The sequence below is a fragment of the Pyrus communis genome, chromosome 3 (assembly GCF_041283825.1).
Source record: "Pyrus communis isolate YQ-2024b chromosome 3, ASM4128382v1, whole genome shotgun sequence".
NCBI lineage: Eukaryota > Viridiplantae > Streptophyta > Magnoliopsida > Rosales > Rosaceae > Pyrus > Pyrus communis.
In genome coordinates, this window is record NC_142567.1 from 7,485,407 (window position 1) to 7,501,854 (window position 16,448).

At 35.4% G+C, this 16,448-nt stretch overlaps 1 protein-coding gene and 1 long non-coding RNA gene across 3 annotated transcripts; both read left to right on the forward strand.

Moving 5' to 3' along the window:
- The first annotated feature begins 2,326 nt into the window (after positions 1-2,326).
- LOC137714928 (uncharacterized) lies at positions 2,327-3,172 on the forward strand. Its single transcript, XM_068454089.2, has one exon. It carries the CDS (start codon positions 2,364-2,366, stop codon positions 2,856-2,858), a length of 495 nt encoding a protein of 164 aa, XP_068310190.2. The 5' UTR covers positions 2,327-2,363; the 3' UTR covers positions 2,859-3,172.
- Positions 3,173-7,398: 4,226 nt separating this feature from the next.
- Positions 7,399-16,186, forward strand: LOC148697839 (uncharacterized). Of its 2 annotated transcripts, none has more exons than XR_015960588.1 (5): positions 7,399-7,572; positions 11,877-15,449; positions 15,588-15,806; positions 15,917-16,018; positions 16,105-16,186. It is a non-coding gene; the product is annotated as an uncharacterized LOC148697839 (long non-coding RNA). The 2 variants fall into 2 exon arrangements; XR_015960587.1 differs by having other exon boundaries at positions 15,920-16,018.
- Positions 16,187-16,448: the final 262 nt, after the last annotated feature.

The following is a 16,448-nucleotide window of genomic DNA, read 5'->3' on the forward strand; positions in this document are numbered from 1 at the left end:
ATTTTTTTAAAAAATACAGAAAAATTTTAAAAAATTAATTTTTTTTTTCTATAAATACCTAACCCTCATCTTCCACCTTACACCACATTTCAATATTTTCTACACTTTCTACACTTTCTACATTTGAATATTTTGTACACTTTGAGAGAAAAAAAATGACTTCGTGGAAGCTCAGTGAAGATGTTACATTGTGTGAATGTTGGGTTCGCACTACTCATGACCCGATTACGGGTAATGAGATGGATAAGCGAGAAATGTGGAGTAAAATTACGAAATCGTTTTGCGATGTACATGGAAAAGATGCCAGATCTAGTCAAGGTCTTCAAGGTCGTTGGAAAAAACTCAACGCATCCTTTACTTGTTGGAAAAACGCCCTCTCTCATGCTTCTGGTAATCTGCGTAGTGGGACAAGTTTAGCGGATGAGGTAACAATATTTTTATTTATTTATATGCATTCCACCCACATCAATATTTTAATTTATTTAATTTCTTATGTAATTTTTATGTAATATGCATTCCACGCCCATCAAGTAGCTCCCTAGGTTAGTTTTGTAGTGTTAGAAAATGGTATTAGTTGGAGCTTGTCTATTCCTCGAAAATGACTTACATATGCATGCAACAAATTTATTGTCATTATGACATCTCAGTCCAATAAAAGAATATCATATATAAGTCTCTATCATATGACATTACAGTATTGAATCATGATGATACATGACGGTGAACATATTCCATTCAAGTTACTCTCCTCTTTCTCAGCCGATCGCTTTGCCAGCAAGCCATCCAGCTACTAGCTAGGAATATTACACAATTCTTCCTTGTAAACCAGAATAGATTCATGAATAACTCAAACAACCACGATGAACTCGTTGACAGCAATTACAACACATAATTTTAAAAAATGCAAACAATACAGTATATGAAAAAAATTATGTCAAACCATAAGACGTATTTGGTGGTCATTGATTTGGTACGCCTCTGCATTATAATGACGTATTACACAATAAACGCGGGTAGAAATATTAAGCCTTGAGAGCTAATTAACTTGAATAATTGCATTTGCATTAACACATGTTTAATTTTTTGATTAATAATTAATAATAATAAGCTGTACATGTACGCAGACGTTCTTAGAGCTAAAGTTATAGTTCGAAAGGACACGTCACAGCATAACACTTAGACGACCTCTATTGCTTCGTTGTGTTATAACATTTCATTAATGGCCTATCTCCTTTGCTTCCCCTCACAGCATGCCTAAATTTCTTCATGTCGGCTCACTTGTGGCCGCACATTAGTGAATTTTCATAGCTGCCCTTTGACTTTCATGGGGGTGTGGCATTCGCAGTGTGATCACAACTAGAGATATAAGTGAAAAAGAAATGCTAGAGCATAGACCGATATCATCTGCGGGAGCAAGTTGAATTGACGAAATTTACACCCACAATGAAAAGCAGCAAACTAAGACTAGTTTCTGATGGCTAAGTTAAAAAGAGTGTAAGAAGTAATGAGTTGTGCGAATTCTTGATTACTGAAATAAAATGGTTGATCTTGGTTATGTATAGAGGACTAAGGAGTTAACTCTAGCATCCAGGTTTGTTAAACCTATTAGCAGAGTGTTACCTAGTTTGCATATCGATGAAGGAATATTCTTATGAGATTCCTAAAATATGCTTCGGAGAATCTTACCATGTTAAGAGACTGATAGGCAAACTCAGGTAAGAGCAGGTTGTGTGACGATCGACTTAGACCGTTTGCGATGAATTGGGCCAGGGACTAGCCAGGGTTTGACTAACTTTCTGGATATTTCATCAAGGGCTAAGTACATATCTGATAAGTTGTATGCGTGGCGTGTTTCCATTATCAAAATATTTTATGGTCCCATAATAACCTTGAACCGCACTAACTTGAACGAAAAACTTTTGTTATGCGGCATATATATAGATTCACTGGTTACAGTTCAATTCTGAATAAAACACTGATCATCTATCACATTAATATTAAGTACGATCAAATACAAAATACGTAAGTACATTGCCTAATGCATGCATTTAATTTTGCATGCAACGTGGTCCTTCAAGATGAAGAGTGCGGTTGGAATGTGGATGGTTTGAGTGCCCAAATCATTTAAGTTTTTAAGAAGTAATACTAATATACTATGCCCTAGAGCCTAGAATTCGACCACACTCTTTGGATGACATAACCACAAGCTTTTTCCACCTTTCCCGCGTCAACCCCTCCCTGGCCAGGTACTATAAGCCCTAAGTCTTCCAACCCACCATCAAATCAAACACAACTCAGAAACTACAATCCCCCCCCCCCCCCCCACCCAAAAAACACACAAACAAAAAGAAAGAGACAAAGCCATGGAGGTCATCAAGATAATATTGGTCATAGCAACAACCATGGCTTTGTCTATCACTCTCATGACCGTGAAAAGGGTCGGTTATGGAGAAGAAGAGCAAGAAGGAAAAACCCCTTTCACCGACTCGTGGAAACAGCAACCGGAGGTCGATGAAAACACCTTGCTACTACCTTCCAAGAGGGTGAGTCGTTTCCTAGCTGAAAATGATCTGGTTGACAAAAACCCTAGAGCAGCTGACCATTGCCACAAAGACAATGAGGTATGTGCCTACACGCCGCCGGGATATAAGAACTCAACGTGTTGCAACAACAAGTGCCTGGACTTGTCCGAGGACAAGAATAACTGTGGTGCATGCAACAAGAAGTGCAAGTACACTGAATCGTGCTGTAGAGGAGAGTGCGTGAACACGAATTATGACAAGAGGCATTGTGGCCAGTGCAACAGTCCCTGCAAGTTTGGGCAGTACTGTGTATATGGTCTTTGCAATTATGCGTGATTAAGGTGATTCGTTAATACTCCTGAGGTTCGTAATTTGATTTGATTATGCAATAAAAACCACAATAAAAATAAAAAAAAATAAATAAATAAAAACAAAATTGGTGGTTCTCAATTAATTATATACACGGATATATATATAGTTTTCTTTTCTTATCAATTATACTGTCCTCGAGTGCTTTCTTTGAATGTAATAATCGATGTCATAACTTTATATAAGAACTTATTTTACGAGCTCAGACTTTAAATCAATAATTTTTATATTATATATTTACATATTTTTTGTTTTTAGAGATGTATTGCTAATTACAGTCCACATATGGAGACAACTGTAAAGTTTGCTACTTGAATATCATATGGATTGTTATAATATGGAATCCCTTTGGGGTCCATGCATGTGGTTTTGTTATTTCCTTTCTATACAAGATATTGTCAGCTAATATGTGATTTAATTTTAGTGTTTACGTATATAATTTCAAAAGTAATTTACCCCGCCCACATCCCTAACCAATGTCTTAAAACTGAGGCACCTTTCATTTTTTTTTTTTTTTTTTTAACAAACGATAGTATATAAACTAAGGGATTGGAAGAGTTGGCTAAACCTTACAATGAGTCTGGTTCAACTTCATTTTTGGCAAGAATTAAACTTAAAACCTCTCACTTACAAGTACTAAATGGCAAGGCACCTTTCATTTAAATCTCCATAGTTTTCTATTAGTTTTTGAGGTTCTATGCTTATTTCTTATTGTCATAACCTAGCTTATATTTGACAAAAAAAAAAATAAAAAAAATAAAAAAAAATTCAACTAATAAGAAGGGAGAGAAAATCTTTTCAATCCTATCAATCCCAAAATACTTATACTTCCTCAATCCCAAAATTTAAGTTTTTATCAAAATTACATCCAATTTTCATAACTGCCAACTTACTTAACCAATCTTTGGAGTAGTAAAGACTCTATTATCTTTGAAATAATAATTTGTTTTATAGATATTTATGGAAAAACATCAGCATAAGCAGCATATACAAAGATGCATTAATTCAGATCAGAAGCAATAAAAAGTGGCGCCCAGTCAAAAGTCTCCCTCTATTCATGCGCTAATCTTTATCAGGCCATTGTTTGTCAAGTGATAACTTGATAAGCAAACAAAACAAGCATGATACAGCTTTAATATCACTTGGAATTCACATAAAATACGTATGAACCCTCATTGAAGCAAACGACCATAACATTTTCCCAGAAAAGTCGCTTATAAGGCACGTGGTTTCCGATCTCTTCCTCCCAGAATGGTGCTTCAATTGGGTTGTTAATGGGTAATTTGGTTTCACTTCACACCATCATCATTACTATCAATCTCACCTTTATAATATGATCATATCAAATTAAAATAGTCTTAACGGGTGCCTATGAATAACCCAATGGGTTGATTTGCCACCTTTGCTAAATTTCTAAGATTTGAAATTTTAGAAAACTGAAAGAGATATATATGTGAGAATTCTGAAATTTAGGACTGAAATTCATTTTTGAGTTTCCAAACCTAGAGAAATTTATCCGATAAAACTTCAAAATCACAAGCAAGGTGGTGTAATTATATCTTTTTCTCCTACAAGAAAAGTTGTTTTATTTTTTGTACTACACCGGGATATACATCCAGCCAATTGAGGGTTGTTTAATATCCTAGCATTATGTTGAAAACTAATTCGGCAAAAGACACACACAATAACTGAATAACATGACACATACAAACACGAAAAATCTTTGGAGGATTCTAGTGTTAGGCCATTGCTGTTGCAATTAAGAACATATATCCAACACAACTAAAATTTCCAATGAAAAATAGTAATTCAAAATTAATCTCCTGTGCTTTGCGCTTGGAATTGCATACAATTTTATGAATTTGAATTAAACATACAAGAAAAAAACGAAATCAAATATAATAAATATTGACTATACATAGTTGCATTGGCCAAACGCACAAAACACTAGTACAAAAACACATTTGAGCAATGAAAACTTGTGCGACGGAGCAAATTACGTTCCGCAAGGACATTTTACGCAACATTGACAATTAAGCGTCACGCAAGGACATTTTGTGTGACGACGCATTCCGTCATGCAAAACCTTTTTTCACCATGAGACTTTGAGCAACGAAGCATTCCGTCGCACAAAATGGTTTAGTTCAATGAAGTTGTACACAATGTTGGGAAAAAAGTGGTAAAACCCTTGGTTTGGCGCTAGAAAATTGTGCGACAGACCAACCACATCGTGCAAATAGCCTTTGCGCAATGTTTTCGTTCACCGTTGATCAAAGACTATTTGTGTGACACAGGTGGTCGATCGTGAAATTTTCTTGCACCAAACCATGGGTTTTACCGCTTTTTTTCCAACATTGCGCAACGAAGGTGCACCTTCATTGCACTAAACAGTTTTGCATGATACAATAGAGGCAACTTCAATTGACCTTGGTGATCTACCGCGATACAATGCACCAGAAGAGGCAAACGAAGATGAGGATGGATGGGAATCCGAAAATGATAGTAGTGAGGATAGCGATAGTTATTATTGTAGTTCGGATTAGGATTAATATAAACTTGTAAAATTGAATGGTATATATATATTTATTAAGTAGCTTTTAATTTATTTATTTTGTACGTATAACACTTAAGAGATTGAATGGTATATATATTTATCAAGTAGCCTTAAATTTATAATTGTAGTTCGGATCGGGTTTTTGTTAGCAAAATATATTATTGTGACAAAAAATTGCGGTAAAATTTTAGTTTGGCACCAGAAAATTGCACGACGGACCGAATGTGTCTCAAAAATGGTTTTTGCATGATGTACCGACCAATGCGTCATGCAAAGGGTGTTTGTACGATAGAGTAACCACATTGCGCAAAGGGTTTTTGCGCAATGGACAAGGGTGACGCGCAACCACCGTTTGCGCGATGTTATAAATCTCTGTTGCGCAAAGAGCCTTTGCGATACGTGGTTGTTCCGTCGTGCAATTTTCTAGAAGCAGTAATGTTTTGCGCTAAACAATATATGCAACACTGTCAAAACAATAAATTCAGAAAACACTTGGAGTTTATTTATACTTTCATTATGTATAACATAAGATTTTGTTGTAGCCACTAGTGTAAATATTTTAAATTAAAGATAGAGTTCATTCATTGTATTCATATAGGGTCAAGGAGTGTAGCTGTAAAAAAACATCAAAATCAGAGTTAAAATAACCGTTAAATTGTAATTTTTCGTTTATAACCGTCGAAAGTTTTGTCCCTTTACTTGATCTCTTAATGTTTATTTTTTTGCGATTTTTGGCGTATTTGATCTCGAAGTATATACAAATAAGTTTGAAGGTTGGATCGTTGAAACTAGTTTTGTAGAATGTGTATCCCATCCAAACAATAGATTCAACAAACACTTAAGAGTTTATTTATACTTTCATTAAGTATAACATAAGATTTTGTGGTATCCACTAGTGTAAATATTTTAAATTGAAGATCGAGTTTATTCATTGTATTCATATAGAGTCAAGGAGTGTAGCTGTAAAAAATCATCAAAATCGGAGTTAAAATAACCGTTAAATCGTGATTTTTCATTTATAACTGTCGAAAAGTTTTGTCTCGTTACTTAATCTCTGAATGTTTTTTTGTTTTGCGATTTTTGGCGTATGTGATCTCGAAGTATATACAAACGAATTTGATTGTTGGATTGTTGAAAATAGTTTCGTAGAATGCATATCCCATCAAAACAATAGATTCAACAAACACTTAAGAGTTTATTTATACTTTCATTAAGTATAACATAAGATTTTGTGGTATCCACTAGTGTAAATATTTTAAATTGAAGATCGAGGTCATTCATTGTATTCATAAAGGGTCAAGGAGTGTAGCTGTAAAAAATCATCAAAATCGGAGTTAAAATAACAATTAAATCGTGATTTTTCGTTTATAACCGTCGAAATTTTTCGTCCTGTTACTTGATCTCTGAATTTTCATTTTTTGCGAATGCGATCTCGAAGTATATACAAACAAGTTTGACAGTTGGATCATTGAAACTAGTTCCGTAGAATGTGTATCCTATCAAGTTGAATAATATATATATATATATATATATATATATATATATTAAGTAGCTTTAAATTTATTTATTCTGTACGTATAACACTTAAAAAATTGAATGGTACATATATTTATTAAGTAGCTTTAAATTTATTATTATAGTTTGAATCGGGTTTTTGTTAGAAAAATATATTATTGTGAGTTTTATGTTAAAAAAAAAAAAAAAATTTGAAGGGAGTACACATTTTTAATAAATTTTATAATAATTTTTTTTTTTAAATATAACTTGTGCGATGCCACAATGGGATCGTTGCGTAAAAACCAATAACGCGACGTCATAATGTATGCATGCGTCGCGCAATTGTTAAAATTTTTACGGTGCAATTAAAAAAAATAGGCCATGTTTTTTAGTTTTCCCAAATTACTTTTTTTAATTGGACAAATATGGGTGCAATTGGAAAAAAGTCCAGACACTACCCACCTATCTGCCACTCGGTCTCTCTCTTGTCTCTTCCCTCTCACGCATCTCACCCCCCTCTATCACTCTGTCTCACTCTTCTCTCCCACTCCATTAGACGAAGACAAAGACGAAGGAAGACAGCAGCCACTACCCACCCATCTACTCCTTGCCGTTTCCTCAATTCCAAAGGTCCATTCACATCTCTCTTTCTCTCTCTCTCTCTCTCTCTCTCAATGTTTTGCTTTTTGCTTTAATCGTTCACCATATGATAATTAGGGTTTTATTTGGTGAGTGTTGCAGGAATTTGTTGTTAATTTAAGTTTCTATGCAAATATTAGGTCTAAATATAATCAGTAAGCTAAAATCATTCAATTCTTTGTACTTGTATGCTGTCGAACATTGCAGCTTAGCGGCAATCATGCCTTGGGTCGATGCTTTTCAAATTCTGATGTACCTCGTGTAATTAGATTTCAATTAGAAAAACACTTGGGCGTGGTTTTGGTAATCTGAGTGAGTTGGGATTTGGTAAAGTTGGCTAGGATTTGGTAATATGAGTGAGTTGGGGTGGTTTTGGGGGGTTTCTGGGATGAGTGAGTTGGGGTGGTTTTTTTTTGGGGGGGGGGGGGGGGGGGGGGCTTCTGGGATGGTTCGGATTTCAATTTTAGTTTGTGTAATTAGATTTCAATTAGAAAAACACTTGGTACATCAAAATCGGAATTCAGATTTCAATTAGATTGCTCAGTTAGTGATTCGTTTCCCAAAAGCGAAAATGGACATGGTTATGGAGTTAAACCCCAATTCTTTTGAATGAGCTATATGAGCACTCAGAACCTAAGTTTCTAACTAGGTTTCACAACTTTAGTTAATGCTCCCAATAAACCAAACTATCCAGCAGATGTGTTGTTAGGTGAATTGCTCCCATAGTTATGCACCATGAATAGTTGTATAAAATCACTTGATTAGGCATTTGATAAGATGAACAGACACATAATTGTATACAATCTGTAACACAAAATGTCGTATGTTTTACTAGTTATGGTTAAGCCCTGATTAAAGACTAAATATAGTAAAGCATGGAGCCCTAGCATGGACACTAGTTGTCTCATGTTTTGGACCTTTGTTGCACATGTAGTCAAGCTTCAAATTAATGATTTTGTTGCTCCTAAAATTTAGGGTTCTTGCACTGTATCTAAAATTTCATGGTGACGTTATCTTCTCTGCATATATTATGAATTTAGGGTTCAAATCATGTTTGGACCTTTGTTGATATTATGAAATTTTCGAAATAGGTTGCTATAAAATTTATGGGATTAGTTTTGGCTGCTAATTGATTAATTTCAAATGCAAGAAAGGATATGATATTACTTTGGCTGCTAATTGATTAGTTTCAAATGCAAGAAAGGATTAGTTTTGAAACTGAGCTATGCATGCACCTGGTGAAATAGCTTTCATTTTTAGTTTCACCCTCTGTGATTTGAGCATGCAAAAGATGAAATATGGTCCTCCTCTTTTGGTCCTAGAAAATGATATGGTCCTAGCCAAGGATTAAAATATCGGCCGTGCAGATAATATCGGGCCTCTAATTTACTGATATTTCGGGAGATATATCATTATTGTTTTAGGTATCGGGAAAAAATCAACAAAAATGATAGATATAGGCATTGAAACACATAATTTTGGTCTAAAACTTTCATAGATGTTATGTACATTATCAATGAATGTATTGAACAAATAAAACTCAAAATTTACTAATAATAAGATATACATATAATGAAATATAAGTCGTATGTAATGTACGTTAACGAAAAGTTTTCTAATAAAATGTTTATTAGAATGAATAAACCATGCATAAATCCATAGTTTGTTTAAACATTAGATTACAATCTAGATAAGTGTCCAACTACATAAATGAAGAGCTCCTATGAGGTTCAAACAATGAAGAATAACCATCTAGATTCATACAATAGTCATACCAAGTCATGTAACCCAAGCAGTTTGTAAGCCATGTTTGAACATGGTGCACATATGTCTCTCTTGAGCTCCCTACTGTCCTTCCATACATGGGATAGTTAGGATTAACCCAACTAGTAGGTTCATAGTCTGTTTCATCATCTTGAGCTCCATAACTAGTTCCACTATAATCAAACATGACATACCTATAGCCATCATAAGATTCATTTGAGTTAGTACTAGGTCTAGTTCCTATGCTCATAGATCCAAAACTGATCGCCATGTCATCTTCAGATGGATTGATTGGTTGGCTTCTTTTCCTTGAGTATAGTTTCCCAATTGCGCCAATGCCTGGTCCAGCTTCTCTGCATCCATGATCCTTATCTTGGGTGGCATGAATAAAATCAGCTTCAATAGTAAATGGGCTATATTGTCTTCCTTCTTCATTACCTCCTGATCCAGCATTACTTCCTCCATCATTATCTGACGATTTGGATGAACTTTCATTTCTACTAGTACTGGCATCGTCTCTCAAGGGACATCTTTGACCTTGCCGAGTGCCAAGCATTTCCCTTTCAAATGATGAAGTATCTCCACTCCTAACATCTTCGGATATGACTCTATCAATATCAACTCCTTCTTGGGCAACATGTTGTGCTATAACGGCATCATGGTTGCCTTGTTCATCATCCAAGTGAGCTGTCATAATCCATTGTTGAATTGGATTATTATCATCATCAGATGGTTGCACTGCAATGTCAAGAAGGTCTATGTAGTCATTTTCTGCAACCTTGTTCATTTTGGCCTCTTCATCACGTAGCTTAAGTTTCATATTATAATAGCAAAAGACAATCTTTTCCAGCCTAGTATATGCGAGACGGTTCCTTTGTTTTGTGTAAATGTACTTCAATTTCACTCACATGCCGATGATGATGTTGTTTGTGACAATATACGCATAGCAATTTTTTGCAAGTTCGAGGCAGAATCACCATGAAGATTCAACCATTATGCTGGGGGGATCGATTTTCTTGATTTGACAGCCATCTAAATGCGAAATGTCTTTCTACAGTCTCTAAAATTTATCATTTGGATTCACAATGTTTTGTTTTCAGTATGCATAAAACTAAACTTAATGAGGAAGACATTGTTTTGTGTTCACTCACCTCGGCCCCAAATGCTTGCAAACCTCTATCCCTAGTTGGATTTAACCTTTCAAATACGCGTTAGAGTCTTGAAAGGCTCTTTATTGTGGCCAACCCCTGTTTCATATTGATATCTAGGGTTCAAGTAGTGGGCTACAAATATGAAGATTAGTTAATGCCCGTTGTATAAATTTAAAAATTCATGCGCATTTTTACTAAGAGATTAAAACATACCAGCTTGATGTAATGGACGAGATAATGTGACATCCCATCTGTGATTGAAGATTTTGAGAATCCATTTTTTTCCTTAAATCCTTAAACTTAGAAATCTTCTCTTTCATTATGTGAAACATATCATATAAGATACGCATTGTAGGAACTACCTCTGTGTCAACAATTTGCAGGATGCTATACAAAGGCTCATAGATGGATTGCACTCCTTCCATGGCATCCCAAAATCTATGATCAAGGACTCGACTTTCAATTCTCTTCCCTTCTTCTGATTCACTAAATCGACTATTATACCATTCCTCACTTGTAAAAAGTTGCCTCATCCCAGCTTTCTTATTTAAGATGTTATTGATGGTGTAGTTTGTCGTAAACCGAGTTGCACTAGGTCGGACAAAATCTCCTTGATAGAATATCCTCATCTGAGCCAATAGCCAACCATGATTGTAAATGTAGTTGGTTAATTTCCTAGCTTTATTTATGACATTAGCCACCGACTCTTGCTTCCCAATATCTTCAAATATTAGATCAATGCAATGTGCAACACAAGGAGTCCAATAAATTGGATACCGCTCCATCATTATCTCTCCAGCCTTAACAAAGGCTGAACCATTGTCGGTGACAATATGAACAACATTCGATGGCCCAACCTCTTTTATGACATCCTTCAACAATTTGGCGATGTACTTTGCATCCTTGGTTTTATTTGAAGCATCCATTGATTTCAAAAAAATTGTTTTCCCGTTTGAGTAGACCATGAAATTTATTATGGACAACCTCATCGGCCCAGTCCATCCACCACTCATGATGGTGCATCCATACACGCCCCAATCTTCCTTTGCCTTTTCCACATAGGCTTGCATGTCTGTGTGTTCCATATTTAAGTACTTATGCTTTATTTCATACGGCGATGGTGTGGCTACACCTTGACCTAATATAATTGAACTCATATTAGCAATTTGTGTGTTTAGAATATTTAAGTTCAAGAAAGGAAAGTCATAAGGAATAAAGCAAAACCTGCTTGTTAGGCTGCAACAATCATGTTCTTGAAATGAGGGGAACTTGCTTTTTGAGGAGCCACATTCTCAAGTATGAAGAATTTGCTACAGTATCTTCCAAGTACCTCTGCTGAGTTTCTAATCATGCCTTTGATTGTTCTTTGTTTTGCTCTAGTGTTCTTGTGTGGCATTGGTACCGGAAGAGACTGGAGTGGGTTTTGAAGGCTTTGAGTGCGATGGTATTACGGTTGACTACTACCACTTGCTCCCCTTGCAAATTGTTTGCTTCCCATTCCGTAAACTCCTCCTTGTCTAAACCATTCTTCTTCCTTCGACGCTCGAATGGCAGCAAGGTAATCTTCTTTCTCCGTAGGGTGCATGTTTGGAGGATATGCATATCCATCCTCATCATCATCATCAACAGGATTGCTACTTTTATTGCCCATGTATCCCCCTCTTGCTGTAGATCTTATGTTTTCTTCAACAGATTTCTTATGTTGTTTGCTAGACTCTTTATCCTTTATCCATGCAATTACCTCCTTCTTAATATCCGGTGATACTTCTTTGCACTTCTTTACACTCTTATGTGGATCAAATCCGGCCAAATGATACTTTAACCATGTAATTTCACCACTTTGAAATGTGGATTCACAAAATGTGCATATTGTGCCATGCTTATTGCCTTTTATTGGACGAGCATATTTTCATGCCACATCAAGACCACCTAGCACACTAGCTCCACTCGATCTACTACTACTTGCCATTTTTAATCTATCACACTTAAATATATTAAATTAACTTACAATATCAAATCTATCACAAAAATAATACAGACCATGAGGGAGAGCCACATACCTAAAACAGCAGTCAAAGAGAACTTGCAAACAAGGAAAGAAGCTCACAAACTAAATAAAAATTGAAAAGCTCGCAGAGAAAGAAGAGAAGTGAAGATTTGGTGCCCCAAAAAAAGTAAAACAACCTCTGATTTAAAGAGGGCTTCTCTCATGATAACAATGGGAAGTTTTGGGGGTTAGGGGACAATGGTATATGGGCTTTGTAGACTTTATTTTATGCATTCCATTTGGATGATTCTCTGGCTTTGATGGAAATAAAGGTAGTCAGATTTTTTTGGAGGTATATGGGCAGTGCATTGCATATTGCCAATTGCCTGACTTCAAAAAGTGAAAAAGAAACAACCAAAAAACAAAACAAATGGTAAATGATAAAGAGTTCCACAAGAAGCTCAGACATATGTGCATCATTTTCTTGCGAGTATTAAAGATATATTTGACTAGAAATTTAATATTTGGATTTGTGTATTTCTTTCTCTTCAGATAAGACACGTATGTCCCCTCAATTCATTGTGCATAGATTCTTTATAGTAATAATTAATGGATGCTCCAAAAAAATCTTTTGAATTGGATATTGCCAAAAGCCTTCACACATATCTAATCACTGCCCACATATCTCCAAAAAATCTTTTGGGCTTCAATTTGCTTCAAAACTCTTGAATTTTTTTGGGTTTTGTTATAGGTATCGGGAAATATCGAAAATATCGGCAAAATATCAGAGATATCGCTCTTATTGGGGATATATTGTCGATATAGGGGAAGATATGGCCTTACCCCCCAGTATCGGTATCGACAGTTGAAAATATCGATATATCCGCTGATATATCGGTGTATCGGCCGATATTTCAATCCTTGGTCCTAGCTAAAACTATTACTTTAATTGGTCTTTTCCTTCTGAACGGTGGAAAGTGATTTCAGCATACTTCTTACATGCTATTAGGATGGTTAATGGGTACTCATTTAGTTAAATAGAGGACTATTTAAGTATAGATATGTGTTATCAGTGGCGGTAAGTGGTGGCGTTTGTGTTTGTGACGATGATGATAGGATATGGAGTATCCATGGGCACCCATTAACTGTCCCTACTTTCTATATATGTACTTTGTTTATTTGTCCATCTATTGATAATTAAAAGAGAATTAGAAGACAAAAGATATCACGTATGTGCAAAAAAAAAGTGTGCGAAAAGCATTTCTTTACATGATCTCTCATGATCTCTGTTGAATAATGTTTTTGGTAATTTTTTATGTTGCAGAACTTACAAAAAGAAAGAGTAAAGTTTAACTAGGCAATTGAATTGACTACAAACATGATACTCTTTGGATGAAAAAGTGCTCAGCACCCTTATAGAGTGTGGGAGGAAACATGTTTGTAGTCTTACTAACTGTACTGAAGATACACCCTTAATTGATGAGCATTACTTTTATTTTATTTTATTTTTGAACATAGCATTATTGAATTAGTTTACTTAATTTCTACATGTAAGGTGTGATTTTCTATTTACTTAGCTTGCAAATACTCATTAATGTTATAAAAATAAAAATTGTTATGCACATGTTAAATTGTAATTTATCTACAAAAATAATGACTCATGATTAGCGCTAAGAACATTTCTTTGATTTTTTATTTGATATGCATTTGCCCAAATTGCTCTTAATTTTTCGTTTATTTTGTTTTGTTTTAGCGTTTATTTGTTTAAGCCTAGGAGAGACTTTTGTAGTTGCTTTGGGATTAGATTACATTCGGCTGAGTCACAGATTCACTTCATAATTCTAATATTGGTAATTCTACAGACACCCAAAAGTTCTCTCCAAACGCTAACTATTGACTATAGAAGTTGATAGTTCTGTTGATATGTATGAGCAAGGCACTTAATTAATTGGCTCGATTATTGGTCCTTGCTCATTATTGAAACACGTGAATGCTACTGCATGTGTGCTTTGAGTCATCTGCTCCGTATATTTTGAACAATGAGTACATCACATATATAAATCAAATCCGGATCCTCTCCGGATCCTCTTTGTGAGCCATCTGCTCTAAAACTACTTTTGAATTAGTATTATTTCTACCTTTGCAATACTGCTTTATATATATGTGAACAAATGCAAGAAAGGATATGATATTACTTTGGCTACTAATTGATTAGTTTCAAATGCAAGAAATGATTAGTTTCTAATGTTATATTTTTATGGTTCAAAAATTGTATAGATGTCACAGTTGATCACTTGTCGTCGGGGTGCGACCACTGTGCCTCCTGCATTTTCAGCACTTACTGCTTCAGTCGTGAGTGCTCAATTGATTGGGGAGCCTACACCCCTTACTGAGGTTACTCTTGGGGCGTCCCAAGTGCCCGCATCATCGGCGTCATCAGTGTCAGTTTAGCCGCTCAGTGCATGGCGGCCTCACTGGCACCGCTGCCATCCAGAGCCTTCTGATCACACTTCCTAGGCATCCACAGTCGAGGGTAGGGGTTCCCAGCCAGGTACCTCACTACGTTGTATTTTTTCATTTTAAAACTATTATTTTTATGATTGTGAAAATGTGTTGTGGGTGTGAATTACTGTTATTTTACTGTTTTCAGGTTTTGGAAAATGATATACTATTAGGGGAGGTTTTGTCGAATTTTCTGTAGAAATTTAAGATTAGGGTTTTCACCAATTAAGTTATTTTGGGCAGCTAAAAAAAACACCAGAGGCCCTAATCGAATGCTGAAGCCGGCACACAACGTACGTCTGTCCAACAAATTGATTAAGATTGCATATGACTTGTGACATCGTGGAGCGCCTAGCTCACAACAACATAGTGGCATCGCTACTAGCTGTGGTTTTGTTATTCGGTGGCATTGTCCTATGCAGTGGGAATCTTGGGCAGAAATTCCTGAGAGGACGAAGAAACTGGTGCGAGATGTGTTGTCAGTTAGTATATTAATTTTTAGCCTTATAATTTTTTAATTTTGTTTACAAATTTTATAAACCAAAGAATATTATCTTAATATTATTAAATTTCTTACTATTTTACTATTTTCATATTTGTAGGTCATTTATAATCTTGAGAACATATCCCCTGAGGTCGCCGCCTACTTAGAGGAGAACTTAGCAACCCGGTACAAACATTGGAAGTGCGAACTCCACACGCATTTTAAGAAATGGGATGATATGAAGATTGCTCGCCTAGATGGTTGCCCAATCGAGTTGTTAGAGTAGCTGGAGGATTGGGAGTGGCTCTGCAAACATTTTACGCACACAAAATTTGTGGTATGTACATAATATTTTTATCATAATTTATTACTGTTTTAGTTATTTTTTTAAGCTTTTTTAATAATTTCTTTCAAATAGTCGCACTAACATGTATATTGTGTGTTTAGCAGAATAAATCTGTTGTTGGCAAGAAAGCTCGGGAGTCAAAGACACTTCTCCACCATTCCGGTTCGATGCCCTTCTTATATAAGGTTGAGGCACAACATTAGGTAAAAGTATATTAATTTTTAAATTTTATACAATTTATATTTTATTATTGATTAATAAATTTTCTTAATGTTTTTTTTTTCTTTAGGAGGGTTCTAAGTTCCCAGAGGTAGACATGTTCAAGGACGTTTATGTTCGACCCGACGATGAGACCACTAAGCAGCTGCATGTAAGTATATGTAATCCTTATTATTCTTATATTTATGAATCGTTCAAATATTAATTACATTTTTTAATTAAATATTAAATGTTTTTTTCTTTATTGTTACAGGCTACTACAGTGAAGAAGGTCACTGCTGTTCTCCAAGAAGTAGCATTGCAGCTTCCCTTGGAGACCCTGATCAAGAACGTCACTGTACCCAAGGATGCAGGTCTGTAGATCCTCACTGAAATCTTGGATCAGAAGCTCGGTCGTTGTCATGGCAAGGTTGT